Here is a 15,737-nt window from a genome sequence, read left to right as displayed (position 1 = left end):
TTTTACTGCAACCTTAAATGTCTGTAAGTTGGGGGAATCTTTTTTGTCAATTGGTATGCTGTTCCATAAAGAACATCCCTTATATGAGATACTGAAACATGACCCTTTGCTAAATCTAGTATTCTGGTTATGAACAGTACTGGCTAGCATAAAATTCTCATTCAAGTAAGTAGGGGCAGAGCTTGAGTGTATTTTAAAAACATGATTAAGAATAATGTGTTCTACTTTTTTCAACAGGTAACCAGTCCAACTAATGAAATTATTCTTTATTGATGTGACTTCTTTGATCTAGTCTGAACTTATGAAAGTATTCTTTATTGATGTGACTTCTTTGATCTAGTCTGAAAATAAACCTAATTATCTTGTTCTGTGTGACCTGGAGTCTGTTCTTCAGATTAGGAATGTCATAATACCATATAGAACAGAAACAATCAACATTACATTGAATCAATGACATAATTAACATTTTATAGTATCTAAAGATAAAAACCTTTGCTTTCTGTATAGGAACTTATGTCTTGCATTTGCCTTCCGATGTAACCATACTTTCAAAATTTAAACATTGATCTAAAGTAGCACCCAAATATTAGACTGAGTGCTGTATGACTGTACCATTGCACGGAATATTAAGGTTGGACTCCTTCTTTAACTTAGGTTTAGAGCCAAATAAAATTGATTCTGTTTTACCCAGGTGTAAAGACAATTTATTGTCAACTAACCAGTTACTAACTCTTTCCCGATCCTGTGCTAATAAACACTCAATATCAAGTTTAGACTTATCAGACACCAGTATAGCAGAATCATCGGCATATAATGACAGCTTATTGTTTACAACTTCTGCCATGTTATTCACATATATTAACAATAGCAGAGGCCCAAGTATTGAGCCTTGGGGCACAACACAAGTGACATTTTCAATGATGATTGTATACCAGAAACATCCGTACATTGTTTACGACTAGATAAGTATGATTCGAGCTATGTAATAACATCACAGAAAACCCCTATAATTTTCAGTTTATCAAAAAGTATAAAATGGCCAACAGTATCTAACGCTTTGTGCAAATCGCGTAGAACCATACCAACATAATTACCCTTATCTAAGTTGACCCTTATATAGTCAGATAGATGTATCAGACATGTGTCGGTTGAGAAAGATCTCCTAAATCCTGACTGAAACTCATAAATAACTTCTGCTTATTCAGATATTTTTCTACTTGTTCATAAACAAGTATTTTTGAAACTACCTGTATACACAAAATTGATACAGGTCTCTAGTTGCCAACTTCGTTTGTATTACTCTTTTTATACAATGGAACAACTCTTGCCGCTTTAAAGTCATCAGGTACAACACATTGTATTACAGATAAACTAATGACATGAGTAAGTGGACAACAAATAATAGAAGCTCCATCTCTTACAAAACGTGATGAAATACCGTCTAGACATGTTGCTTTACTGACAATAAGTTTAATTAGGTACTTAAGTATATTGTTTTCTGTAACAATAGAGAAAGAGCATCTGTTTCTAAAAAAACATTTTTAAAAATAAAAAGCAGACACGAAATATTTGCCAAATGTTCCTAACGGTTTTGGCAATTATTACACAAGTTTAGATGCTACTGTTGTAAAAAAAACTATTAAAATGGTTAGCCACTTCCATCTTGTCAAAAATACAAGATAGTTATAAAAACTGAAAATGTAAGGAAGCCTTAATGAGCATTTTCTGTACGCGGAGTAAATTGTAGTATACATGAGTGTATACTTAAGTGCACCCGAGAAACTTTTAAGTAGTAACAGAGCCGACAACGACCAATGGAGCAAAATAATAACATAATGAATCATGATATGAAGCTGCATGTGTTTGGCCGTGCAGTTGTGTAAATAATCTTTTAAACGTTAATATAACAGGTAAGACATAATAAAAACGATAGGGTAGTAACGTTCAATGCTACATTTGTCACAAGTTGATATCGACCGGATACAAAGGCAACTAATATAAATGTATCAAGGTCATTTGGCGTTTATGTCATACAATATTCGCAGGCATGACATGCTAGTCGGAATCAAGGACGAAGTCTTCACTTTTGGCAGAAAATTATCACATTCAGCAAAAAAAACAAAAAACAATTTGATACCAACATGTAATACATAATCAAACGCCACACAACACAGAGTCGTAGCGATTACATTTTATAATTTGTTATCACGCTGGGTAGAAGAGGTATGATAAAAAGAAACAACTGACATATATAAGTAATATATCAGACTTGCCACGTATAAAAGAACAGCTCGGAAATCCTAGGCGTGATTTTATTCCACGGCTAAACCATTAATTACACATCAACATGCTAACATATTTCTGAATTCCGCGCGCACAGAAAATGAGTGTGCTTTTTAGTAACAGGGAATAATTTCACTGCGGTGACTGTTATTCCGGACGAATCCGCACCGACCGCACATTCTAATCTGTTTAACCTTTGCCGCTCATTTAACTTTTTTTTTCTATTTTTATAAATATAAATAACTCCACTATAAGCACAACCTTTCACCAACGCTGATCTAACGGGTTAATTAACTCACGTGCGATACATTCAGTTTCTTTTTGCAATTATAATCTTCATCTAAAAACATTATACAGAGGGAGTAGAAGACAAAAAACTAAATCGTCTTCTGCAACTGCGCTGAACCATAGAAAAAAACGGCTCACGGGATAACCTACCTCGATGTAGAAGCGGGCGAAGCCATTCATGGTGTATGACATCCGGGTTAGCAAGGCGAACTCCTTCTTGTTTCCAAGCTCCTCGTCCGTCCCGACGTACGTGATGTGGGGCTGGTTCCAGGCCACCGCCATGCGAGACACGGTCATAACGGAGTTGCTGCAGCCTGTGAGAGTGAGCGTATCATGCGTGCCTTCAAAAAACTGGATGTATGTCCGTGCGTATATGGTCGTCTTAGATCAGCGTGTGTGTCTCTAAGAGGATACCTGACGCAAGTGCATTGAGCCCTTTTCCCTTTTAAAATTTCTAGTACAAAGTGGGTTCAGCGTTCTATATGATTAAATATATCCGAAATGTAAATCACCGTGTTTTCTACGCACCCGCTAATTATTTTCTGATGTTGTATGCAGCAAATGTACATTGCTGAAGGCTTATTTTCCACGCACCAATTTTATATTATAGTTAGTTGTGTGAACAAACATGTAAGTTTATATATTTCCTATGTTAAAGTGACGTTCGAGTTATATAAGAAATCTCACCCGGCCCGATAATCACGTGCGGGTTGTAAGTGTAGCGCATCTCTGCCGCAAGAGCGCCCCACTTAAGTGACACACATGTGGGCACATCACAAGGCATCATCACTAGTCTCTGTGAATAGATACGTGTTCACAAGTATTACACGGTATATGGAAACCATGACTGACATTCACAAAGTCTCTAATATTTTGCATGAAATTAAATTATTGAATGCCTAATAAATGAATAAATAAATACATAAATAAATACATAAATAAATACATAAATAAATAAATAACTTAATTAATTAATTAATTACTGAATGAATGAATGAACGATCGAACGAACGAATTAATAAATAAATAAACAAATACAAACATAAACTATAGGCCATTTAATCGATTGAAGCATACTTGTCCTCGATGAGCTTACCACTTTATTAAAGGCCTTAATAAAATCATGCACATCGTATACTCATAAACCCTAATGCAAATATAAATTAGAGCACTGAAGGCACTAAAGTTGTTCGCTATTGCAGAATCTTAGACGAAACTAATTTGTTAAAATAAGTTTATAACTTTTTTAATCGCAAGTTTGAAATAAACACAAGCAATTCAAATGTATAAGATTGTGTCTTAACGCATCGGTCGAGATTTGTGTGCACTGTTTGTCATCCTATTTATGTTAAATATATAACTTAGACAAAATAACAACAACATGTCCCTTTTTTGACGTTCTGGAAGCATTGAAAGTATGATGAAAATGGTATAATGAAAACCAAATATACAAGAAAATTTGCTATCACCATCATATTAAATGAATATTGTTGGAATATAGAATGCATATCGCACTAAGAATATAATTTCAGTATGGAAATTCACTATACAAAACTTTTGATTTTCGACACCATATACAAATTCACAATAAACAATAAGATTATTGATGACAATTAAAATGCGAGCAATCCTTTAAATCATGAATTAGGTAGTCATAAATACAGGCCTTTACTTTGTTGTTGATGTATTACTTGTTACCCTTACAGTTGTCAACCAATCTTTGACTTGAACATCGGTATAGAACAGTAATGCGCTTTTTCGGCGTAGCTATTATACCCAACTTTTCACCTTAAAAGACATTTTCATAATGCCAGCAGACACGAATGAATATATACGAATATTTCGTAGGCTGATTCGAGTGATATCCTCTGAACGTTGGCTACATATCTGTGTCTGTGCAGAGCGTAAAGGATGAAGCACTTTTCAGTGTAATAAATTCCGGATCACTATCTGTATGTTCAAACAACACAAAGTGTGGCCCAGTTATTAATACGTGTTAAATTACATATTGCAGAATTGGAATCTGGGTCTGCAGCGGTCACTTAATCGTCAAGGGAAGACATAATTGACCATCGATAAACACAGTTTTGCTTTCAAGATGAGAAAACAAACACTACCGAAATAGTATAAAGTCACGATAAGAGGAAAATCTTTTAATTACCTAACCACAAATGTTTGCCGTACTCGGTCAGCATGTCTGGAAATCCTTCCTAAATGTCTGGATAGGCTTATTTACTAGTTTTCTATAATTGCTATTTTGAATTCAATTAAATTCTGCTGGAACTTACTGATGGCGTCAATCTATTTCTATAGCTATTTAGTCAGGTTGGGGATGTATGATTAATTTTATTCTTGAATTTAATCTTATCTTTCAATTTTAATGTAAAATTTGATATAAAAATAACATTTTCTTGAAATATGTAAGGTAGATAGCTCACACACTTTCTTCTTAAAAATTGTCGTTATGTAATTATATTAACTATGAAATTCGCAGTATGCACGAAACATAAACGAAGAACTTAAAGCCCAAAATACTAAATAATAACACCAGTTTGTATGAATATCTATTTGACGCAAGTTCTTACCACATTAGAAATCCCCTGAAGCATTTCGCAAGTCCGGTTAAAACCAAGTTGCACGATTCCATAAGTTTTATTAATCATAAACGGAATGTACAGAGATGTCGACCGTTCAATCAAGACGCCGACAGTGATGTTTGTGTCGGAGCTGGTATTGTTGCACTCAAATATTTCCACTAGCGACTCGGTTTCGCAAGTTGCGAACCCAATAAGGACTGTTATTGACATGATATACTTTATTTTCAGTGTCATCTTAGAATCGGATTTCCTGATTTCTAGATGTTGAGTCCACATTAATTACCTTTCAGCAGGTTTCAGCACGAGATAGAAGTTCATGCTTCTGCTACCTCATCAAACAGGACTCTTAATGTAAAATGAATGTGTTGCCTATTTCACAACCGCTATGTTTTTAAACTTGACTGTTGTAAGTATGCATTCTAATTGAACACACAATTATCTCTGTGTCAATAAATATGGTCCTCCTGCGCGGAAAACATTCAAAACTTTTTTTTAATGAAGTCTCCATATTAAACTTCATTATGATTCAGATAATGTCGAATTCGTATCACCGCATGAATGCTTGCTTCAGTTTAACGGTCTCTTAAATGTTAAACCAATATGACAATGTACTGTAACTTTCCGTATAAAGCAACATCTGAGAACCTAATTTGCATATTTGATTTTGATCTATTTCTATTGGTCACTATAGATAAAGTATAATTATTTTCGTTTCCAATCTCCAATTCCTTTACTTATAGATTACGATGAACTAAACGAGCTGATAATTAAAGAAAAACGTCGGTTTAAGAGAAACATTATTACAAGGGATAACATTAAGAACCGATTGCTAAGTATTATTGTTGTTGCGGTTCATTATAGTGCTAGTAAAACTCTTTGTGACTTCAATCTCGAATCGATTGAACCCATCGTTTGCTTAACAAAAACGTGCAGCATTCTTTAGATTTTTCCAAAAAGAAACTAGAGACCATCAAAGATGTATACCTAATATCTGGCTTTGTTGTTGCGTTTAAAACGTGACATGTATATGCTGATATTGTGTTTACTATGAAACAGACCCGAAAATATCGTTTATTTGTGACTTAAGCATATACAGTTCATCGGCAAAAAAAAACTACAATAACGAAATAATTGATTCACATGCCTCAGAATAAAAACAACTTTTATAAATGTTGAAAAAAAAATTGTGAAAATGTTGTATGTAAGAAAAAGCTCTTAATTTTTCAACAGAGTTTAAAGAATGTTTAAAATCCGTTAGTGACTGAGAAAAAAGTGTGCAGTTAGAAATTATACAAACGAATATCAATTCTGGGAAAAAGATAATCTCTCATAAAGCTAAACACGTTTGGCTCTAAGTTTAAAAGCATAAATAGAGAAACCATCTAGAAGTATCATTGTAGCTTGTCTGGTCTCATTCAGCAAATGTAAAAAAATTAGCATACTGGTCTTCTTTTGTTAACATCATTTATACGTGTATTTCTAATAGTATCATATAACGGACATGTTAGAACAAAATTGTACTCATCTGCAATATACAGTAATATTGCGTTCATCGCCAAGCGTTTAGTGCTATGGGAGATAAAGCAATTGTGGCTTGCATAAATGCGCCGCTGCTTGACATAACTATTCCTAAATAATTAAAATTGTTCACGATTTCCATTGGATAATTGTTATAAATCCAACTATATCTGTAATGTGCTTTTACGAAAAATATTTTTTGTCGACATTATCCGTTAAATTCCACTTCATGCCATGCTCTAACAAATCGTTAATAGACGACTGTAAGCCCTCAGCGGAATGTGAGATTAGGACTGCGTCGTAAGCGAATAATAGAAGTTACATTGATCAATAGTAATACCCGCATTTATATCAGCTTGTAAATGCAACTCAAAGTCGTTTAAGAATTATGAAAACTTTATTGGCGAACATATCTTTCCTTGTAATAAAGCGATGTCGGATTAAAAAAATCGGAAATACTATCCATAGTTATGACCCAATTTAAGCCGATTATACAAGGATCGAAGAACGGAAAACAATTTGCCATCGGTGTCAGACCGATTGAGCTTAAAAAAGAGATGCATTCGACCGTTAAGCAATATGCATTTAAATAATCAACAAAACAGCATAATAGTTTTTCTTAATTATTGATATCTTTCAATCAATAATTGAATGCGAAATATTGCATCGACTGTACCATAACCCGGGTTAAAACAGAACTGTGCCTTAAGTTACAATTTCAGTAGCAGTAGCACAATGGTGTAAGCGTACGTTTATAATAGTTGTGATTAACTAAGCAAAACAACTCACAAGTGTTATACCTCGATAATTGTTTTTTATATTCAATATAAGACATACACTGTATACATGCATATAATCATTAAACAAAATGATACCATGTAGCAGCAATAATTTTCAGACATGTTATACAAGATATGCTAATATATATTTTTTGGACCATGTGGTTTCCTTTAGACTAAAAAAAAGATTTAATATGTATTTTTTTCTTTTCTTTGGGTGTTTTAAGAAAGACAGAAAAAGAAAAACAACAGAATAATTATGAAAGGATGAGGTGCATAAAGTGGGTAGAAAACATACTGGACTTGTTTATGGTAGTTTAATGTGTTTCCATTTTTTGTCAAATATATAAAGTGTGTCATTGTTTAGGGCTATTTCTTTTTCAATTTTAATCTTCAGGTTTGAATAATTGATAAAACAGTTCATTGTTGGTATTTGATTTCTGTATTTCATGCTGAATATAAAATATTTTCATTCAATACCTCGATAATTGTTGGGTATAGACGGACTGCCTTTTATATAAAGGGGAATACTCCGACCCGTTGCCAAGCTGTGAGGGAATATCCCGGACTTTAAAATATGATTAAATAACAGTTCCAATGCACGACTGATTACATGGACACTTTTGTAAGATTTTCAAGAAATGTTCAGTTCTATTTGAGAAGAAAACACGCAAACACTTACACACAAATCTCATACTAGGAGGTTATACGAGCAATGTTCAGCCTAATACTAGAAGTAATATAGATCATAGTAAAATTCTAAGCTTTTAGAAACGTAGCTCTTGAGAACTATAGGGACTTTTCCTATCGACAAAACGTTCACCCAAATCCCAGGAGCAGTAGGTTTGATAATCCTTTATAATATAATTTAAAATTTATTTAAACTATTTCTCCGTTCGGATCCGGGATCTTTTTTTAAACGTTTTCCTAAATTCTTTAGGTGCATTTGATTTTTTGCTGTCAATCTTGCGTCCTAAATATCGATTAAAATCAGTCTTGCATTAAGGACAAATATATGTATATTTTTTTTCTTCCAATACTGACTGGAGATTGCTCTCGGTATTAATTTTGCTATTTTTGTATAAAACATCGTCATATTCTTTACGTTTAATTTCGCACTCCGCATTATACCATTTATGTTTATGTATGTCGTGTGAAACGATTGATTTGCATCGCAGTTAATAGTGTGCGTGAAATAGGGTTTACCTTTAGACGTTAAATAATGTGTAAACATTGAAGCTAGCAACTCTGTATCAGCGTTAGCTTCTATTCTCAGAAATAAACTTTACTCGAGATTTACAATGTCGCTCGATAATTAAAAAATAAAAGCTGCATTGTGAATAGGATTCCATCTCATAAATGTTGTTCGTCATCGCTCATAGTTTCTGCTAGTTGTCCCAATTTTTAAATTATATTCTAGGGGCATGATTAGAAAATTTATTAAAATATCGAATTGCAAAGTGAACGCTATTTTCAAATTTGGGCAACCGTTTAACAGACAGTCAACGTAACTTTGCCCATTATGTATTAAACACGTTATTCTACCTATATTATATAATCTACCGTTAACAACTCAAACATTCATTGCAATAAATAATCTAGTAATGCGCTCCCGAAGCGGTTTGAATTCAAATCAGGCGGTTCCCTAGGCATAGGATGTTTAATGCGAACGATTCTCGCATTATTTTCGATGGCCTACGGCTCTCATATACAAGCATATCACTCTAGTGACTCGCAAAATAGTCGCACTTTAAAGGTTAAAAAATGACCTTACACCACGTGACCAATCATTCATAAAAGCTCGAGATCCACATGCAAATCTCATAGTCATTTTAGCGACCCGGTCACATGTTCTTTAACACAGCTGAACATTGGGTTGGTAAGTGACCACGTGGTATGCTCTTGAATTGTTTGAAATTCAAACGCGAATTGTTAATTGTGTTGTTGTTTGTTAAATATTAGTAAAGTATTTACTCAACTTTTGTTTAATTGTAGGCTTTTTTTAAGCCCACATTTTTACTTGACGATGTCAATACGCAAGAGAAGTGGTAAGCAAGACGATGTCTTGTCTCTCTTTGACCACAGTTAAAACAATTCTGTTAATTACGAATCTGACACAAGTAATTCGAATGATTGAGGGTCGAATGACGAATACGAGATAACGAGTAAATCCCCGCAGAGAGTCCCACTGCGGTCAGTTGTACGCAAAGTAACGCGTAACGATAAAGACAGAGGAATCACACGAACGAGTAATGAGCGACAAAAACAACAGTGGCGGACACGAGGTTGTGTCGCATAACGTTGTTGATTTAAACAAGCTCACTTCCGAAACTGTTGACAAATTATGGGCAGTTTTGGAGTTACAGAAACAAACTGCTTCGATTCCAACTCATGGTATGTTGCATAGCTCAGATAGCGATAGTTACGAGGCAGAAATGTCTGATAATTTCTTCTTTTTCTTCTTTTTCTTCTTCTTCTTCTTCTTCTTCTTCTTCTTCTTTTTCTTCTTCTTCTTCTTCTTCTTCTTCTTCTTCTTCTTCTTCTTCTTTGTGATACCAGTACTCCACCATACTAGGATAAACCTAACTGATGATTATGTACTGGTGCTGGGTAACTTTTGTGCATGATACAAGTTTGGATCAGAAGCCAAAATAGTGCCAGATAAAAGTTTTGTATATACAGGCTTGTGTCAGAAGCAAAATAGTGTCACGGATAAAACTATGTACACTGGTTGCTGTTTAAGCTTGCTGAGAAATTACTTGCAATACAACAGGCAAAGTGACAACTGATTTGAAGATGTCGACTGTGCCTGCTGTACAGGCCGTGATAGGCAACATGTCCCACTGACGGATGGTTCTAGGATAAAAGGAGAACTTGTATGGATCGTAAAGTACACCTATATGTCTGTATATATGATTGTGTGAGTGCCTAGTACTCATATAAGAAGATTTTATAATTAACAGGTTGCTAATTGTGACTGATGGAATGGCTACTATGTTGTTAACATTTTTATAGAAAAGTATAAATCTTGCTCTTGCTCGTTTAACTTCAAGTGAAGGCCAATTAAGTTTATTAATAATTTCTGTGACTGATTTTGAGTTTGGTCCAGTACGATAATAATTTGTGACGAAACGAGCTGCTCTTTTTTGCACCTTTTCAATATGGTTAATTTAATTACTATTATGTGGATCCCAAACTGTTGAAGAATATTCAAGTTTTGGTCTTACTATTACTAACTATGCATATTCCTTAACTTTAGGGGCATTTATTTTGAGATTTCTGCGAAGGAATCCTAGTGATTGGTTTGATTTACTGGTGATAGAATTTATATGTTGATCCCACTTCAAGTTGTCTTGGATAGTTACGCCTAAGTATTTTGATGATTTTACTCTTTCTAAGGTATGGTTAGGTAGCTGATATTGGAAGAAGACAGGTCTAGCTTGACGGGTGATGCTTAACACGTTGCATTTATCATGATGGATTAACATGAGCCAATCCTGCTCCCATCTACCAGCAGCCTCCAGATCACTTTGCAGCTTTTGGGCATCCTGGTTGCACTTTATCTCTCTATAGATAATGCTGTCATCTGCAAACAGGCGAAGTGTGCTGTGTTGCAAGTAGTCCGGCAGGTCGTTGATATAGATGAGGAATAGGATAGGCCTAAAGACAGTTCCCTGGGGGACGCCAGATGTGACTGGAACTTTTTGTGATGATTGGCCCTCCAGGACGACCGTTTGAGTACGGTCATGAACAAAATATGTTATTCAATTTAGAGCATTACATTGTATACCATAATAGTTGAGTTTGTATATAAGATGTTTATGGGGCACTTTATCGAACGCCTTGGCAAGGTTCATGATGATGACATCAGTTTGAGTGTTTTCATCATTGGGATTTGTAAAGATTTTGAAGGAAAGGGACTAGCTGAGTTTCACATGAGCGTTTAGATCTAAAACCATATTGCAAGTCATAGAGGATGTCATTGTTTTCCAAGTGGGTCATCACGTTACTAGAAATAATATGTTCCGGGATTTAACAACAAATACATGTTAAAGATATAGGCCTGTAGTTGATGGCATTATGTTTGTCGCTTTTTTGAATACAGGGAATACATTTGCCTGTTTCCAGTCATTAGGGAATTTGCCGGATATTAGAGATTTATTGAAAATGATTTTAAGGATTGGTGCAACCGAATAAAGATTCAGTTTCGTATAATCTAAACAAGTCAAAATCAAACGTAAATTGTTTGTTTTCGAACAGATTTGAGAATTCTCTTTTTGATGATTTTGATGATAAAAATCCTGATGATGATTTATGGCCACAGGCAAAATTGAAGGCACCAGAATTGGGTGACCCAGTTACCTTGGCCAAATCAATCAATTATTGGTGCACTCATATGTGTAATGCGAATGAAACGGTAGACAAATACAAAATACCGTCCGATTGCCAATTTATGTCGGCACCAAAAGTTAATGAGGAAATTTTGGGCGATCTCGCACGTCACCGTAGGGTTCAAACCACTGACCTTTTATTATGGGATACTCAGAATCTGGTTACTGCGGGTATGATACCCATTTTAACATTGGCTAAACTCTTAAAGCCACATATTGACAAAGCTCCAGAAATAAAAAGCACTTATTGCAGATTCATTGACAATGCTTGGCCAAGTCCAATTTAATATGAGTGTCCGGCGAAGGTATTTGTTGAGACCTTTCCTTATACAAAAGTATTCAAGTATTTGCAATATTAATAGACCTATTTCAAGTTACTTGTTTGGTAATGATGTGAGTAAAGAACTGAAAAAGTGTGAAACTATTGTTAGAGTTGAGAAATATCCCATGAAAAAACCCACTTCTGTTGGTCCTATTAGGGGCCGACGGGGCAGATGGAGGGTTCGCCCATATGGCCGTGGAACATACGGCTCCAGCAGATAGGCGGCAGTGACTGACTATGGGCAGTTTGGCCATAAACATGACTTCAAAAGCCAGAAGAAGTTCAGCACAACTGCGCCTCAAGCCCCAAACCAAGCAAGGTCTTCAAAATAATGGTAATTGAAAGCAATAACATCAGATGAATGGGTACTTGAAACCATACAAGGATACAGAATTGTATTTGATAATTCTCCACATCAAAAGAAACCTCCAAATAAAATTTCATTCAATGATTTTGAAATATAATTAATTGATAATGAATTTGAAAATATGTTGAAGGCTGGGGCTATTATTCCAACAGTTCATGAAAGTAATGAATTTATTTCAAATATTTTTCTTGTACCAAAACCAAATGGAGAATTTAGACCGATAATAAATTTACGAAGTCTAAATTAATTTGTTCATTGTGATAAATTTAAACAGTCAAGAGACATTTCCATTTTTTTGGAATTAGTACAACCAAATGATTTTTTCACAAGTTTGGATTTTAAAAAGGCATATTGGACCTATTGACAAACAATATTTTAAATATCTAAAATTTGAATGGAGGAATAAATTAATCATTTTGTGTGGCTCTGTCTTGGTTTAAGTTCAGCCCCTTATTGTTTTACCAACTTATTAAAACCAGTGTATGCTTTTTTCCGAAAAATGGGCATTAGATGTTGACGCTATATTGATGATAGCATTAATATGCATGGAAAAAAGAAAATATGTATAACCAACATGGACATGATGAGTAAAAAAAATTGGAATCTTTAGGATGTATCATAAATGATGAAAAGTCAATAAAATTCCTACTCAAAGAATAACCTATTTTGGTTACATAATTGATTCGGTCTTGCTCATGGTTTTTCTGCCTGAAAATAAAATTAATAAAGTTAAAAGTTTTGGTGAACATTTATTGACAAAGAAACTGGTTAAGATCAGAGATCTAGCGTCCTTTATTGGTTTGATAATAAGTACATTTTTTGCAATATTAGAGGGACCACTCCATTATAGAACTTTAGAAAGATGTAAAGTTCAGGCATTGACAGTTTCAACAGATTTTGAGTCAATTATGACTCTGGATGTAAAAGCACAGAAACAAATTCATTGGTGGGTCATGAACATTGATTTTAAAAAATGGCAGGTAAATAAGACCAGACCGTATATCTTTCGCTATACAAACCGATGCTTCATGTGAAGGTTATGGCTCATTTTTTAATTACACGAATCAAGCTTCTGGTGGGAGTTGGTCAAACGATGAATCACTGTTTCATATTAATTATTTAGAGTTGCTTGCAATTTTGTTTGCATTGAAGACCTGGCTTTGCAATAACACATGTATTCATGTTGCCATACAGAGTGACAGTACCACAGCTATATCATATCTTAATAATAAAGGTGGTATCAATTGTAAAGAAATGGATAAATTAACGAAAAAGATACGACAATGGTGCATTAAAAGAGATGTTATCTTTCTGCTTTTCATTTGCCAGGCATCTCCAATATTCAGGCAGATTATTTTTCTAGAAATTGTTCAGATACCTCCAAATGGAAATTAAAAACATCAGTTACTGAAAGGTTGTCTTCACAGTTGATGAATTCAAATAAGGATGCTTTTTGCATCTCGATTGAATAAACAATGGGCCAACTATATGTCACGGACCCCAGATCCTGAAGCCTTATATACAGATGCTTTCTTTTTAGACTGGTTAAAATGGAAACCGTATATCTTCCCGCCATTTCGTTTACTCGGCATGGTGTTGAATAAAATAAAGGAAGATCAGGTTAAAGCCGCATTGTTAATATGTCCATTATGGCCTAATCAGACATTGTTTCCATTGTTTTTGGACTCATTTTTTCTTTTCCTGGTTGCCGCGACACAAGAACCTACTTACCATTCCTCACAACAACGAGTTGCATCCAATGAAAGGACATCTGCAGTTGGTTGGAGCGATTGTGTCAGGAGAGAATTGCAGAATTGCGGCATTCCACAAATGGCTATCGACTCAGTCTTCCAAAGCTGGTGACCAGGAACAAGAAATCAGTAATCATCCGCATGGGAACGATGGTATATGTGGTGTAATCTCCGGATGTGCAATTCCATTAAACCGCCTGAAAGTGACATATTATCGTATTTGCTTTATTTAAAACAGTTTAAGTTGAAAAACTCGTATAGTGTTATATGTTGTCACAAGTCAGTGATTTTAGAGACGGTCAAGATTTTAAATCCTAGCATTGTTTTGAATTTTAATATACTAAATAGATTTATGAAGGGTCTAAATAGAGAGTTACCTCCCAAACCTAGGTATGTTGACACTTTGGATGTAGGAAAGGTACTAAATGTTATTGCAAAATGGATGCCTTTACAATCCCTTTCATTGAAACTTTTAACATTTAAACGCGTGTCTTTAGTGGCTTTGTGTGGTGATCGGTTGAAAACAACTAAATCAGGTAAACATTTTGTTCTAAAATTATGTTCGTATGAGGAACATGAGTTGTGCCCAGTATTTTTTTTAAATGTACACAGTTTTTGAGAAAAGATTCTCAATTGTTTGTTTCTTTTAAAAATTATAAAGCAGTCTCTACAAGCACTTTTGCTCGCTGGTTAAAAATGTATTTCTATTAGCAGGAATAGACAGTGTTAAATATAAAGCTCATTCTTATTGGGGATCTTCATCACATGCAGCTTCTAGGGCTGGGTATAAAATGTCCGAAATTCTCACAACCGCTAATTGGTCTTCAGCAAAAACAATTAAGGCATTTTATCTTAGAGATAACTACCAGAATTGTGTATTGAGTTCATGGTAGTTGGATTTAAAAATATTAAATTCAAGATGTTTCATATTGTTATGAATTGTTTTAAGCAGAATTGTTTTTTGATTTATATCTCTTTTCTGCATAATATTGGTCAACTTTGCAATATATATTTTGATGTTATGTTCAGATGATGCTTAAGTATATGAAGCAAAGTAATATAGACTGTATGTTGCATCTGAAGTGAATTAAATGTAGTTGGTTATATTTATGTTGTCTTTCACCTGAAACATGCTTGTATATGAGATCCGTAGGCCATCGAAAATAATGAACCCCCCATCCAAGCATTTTGTGCTGAATGAAGGGGCATTATTGGAAAATGGCCGGAGGCCGAAATATACCAGCATCTTCCCTCTGATTCCCACTCTCTATTTATAAATATTTACTAGTGGTTGGAGTTTTGTGTAACAATTCTGACACAATGATTATGTTATAATAAGGATTAACATATGCTTTTTTTCTAATAATGAAATATGCATATGTTTATCATTTGGTTTTTTCTAAGAAGCCAACATAAATTTCTTCAAAACTATGAGATTTGA

General features: G+C 34.4%; 1 protein-coding gene across 1 annotated transcript in view; it reads right to left on the bottom strand.

The window, feature by feature from the left end:
• LOC127857460 (atrial natriuretic peptide receptor 1-like) overlaps positions 1-2,818 on the bottom strand; it is a 29,809-nt gene extending 26,991 nt beyond the window's left edge. Inside the window, exon 1 of the mRNA XM_052393855.1 lies at positions 2,722-2,818. Coding sequence (XP_052249815.1) covers positions 2,722-2,763 — 42 coding nt within the window. The 5' untranslated portion in view covers positions 2,764-2,818. The remainder of the gene's footprint in view (positions 1-2,721) is intronic.
• Between the last annotated feature and the right edge of the window lie 12,919 nt (positions 2,819-15,737).

Source organism: Dreissena polymorpha, chromosome 14, assembly GCF_020536995.1.
Source record: "Dreissena polymorpha isolate Duluth1 chromosome 14, UMN_Dpol_1.0, whole genome shotgun sequence".
Lineage (NCBI taxonomy): Eukaryota > Metazoa > Mollusca > Bivalvia > Myida > Dreissenidae > Dreissena > Dreissena polymorpha.
The sequence above is the reverse complement of the archived record's forward strand: the minus strand, read 5'-3'. Positions and strand labels throughout refer to the sequence as shown.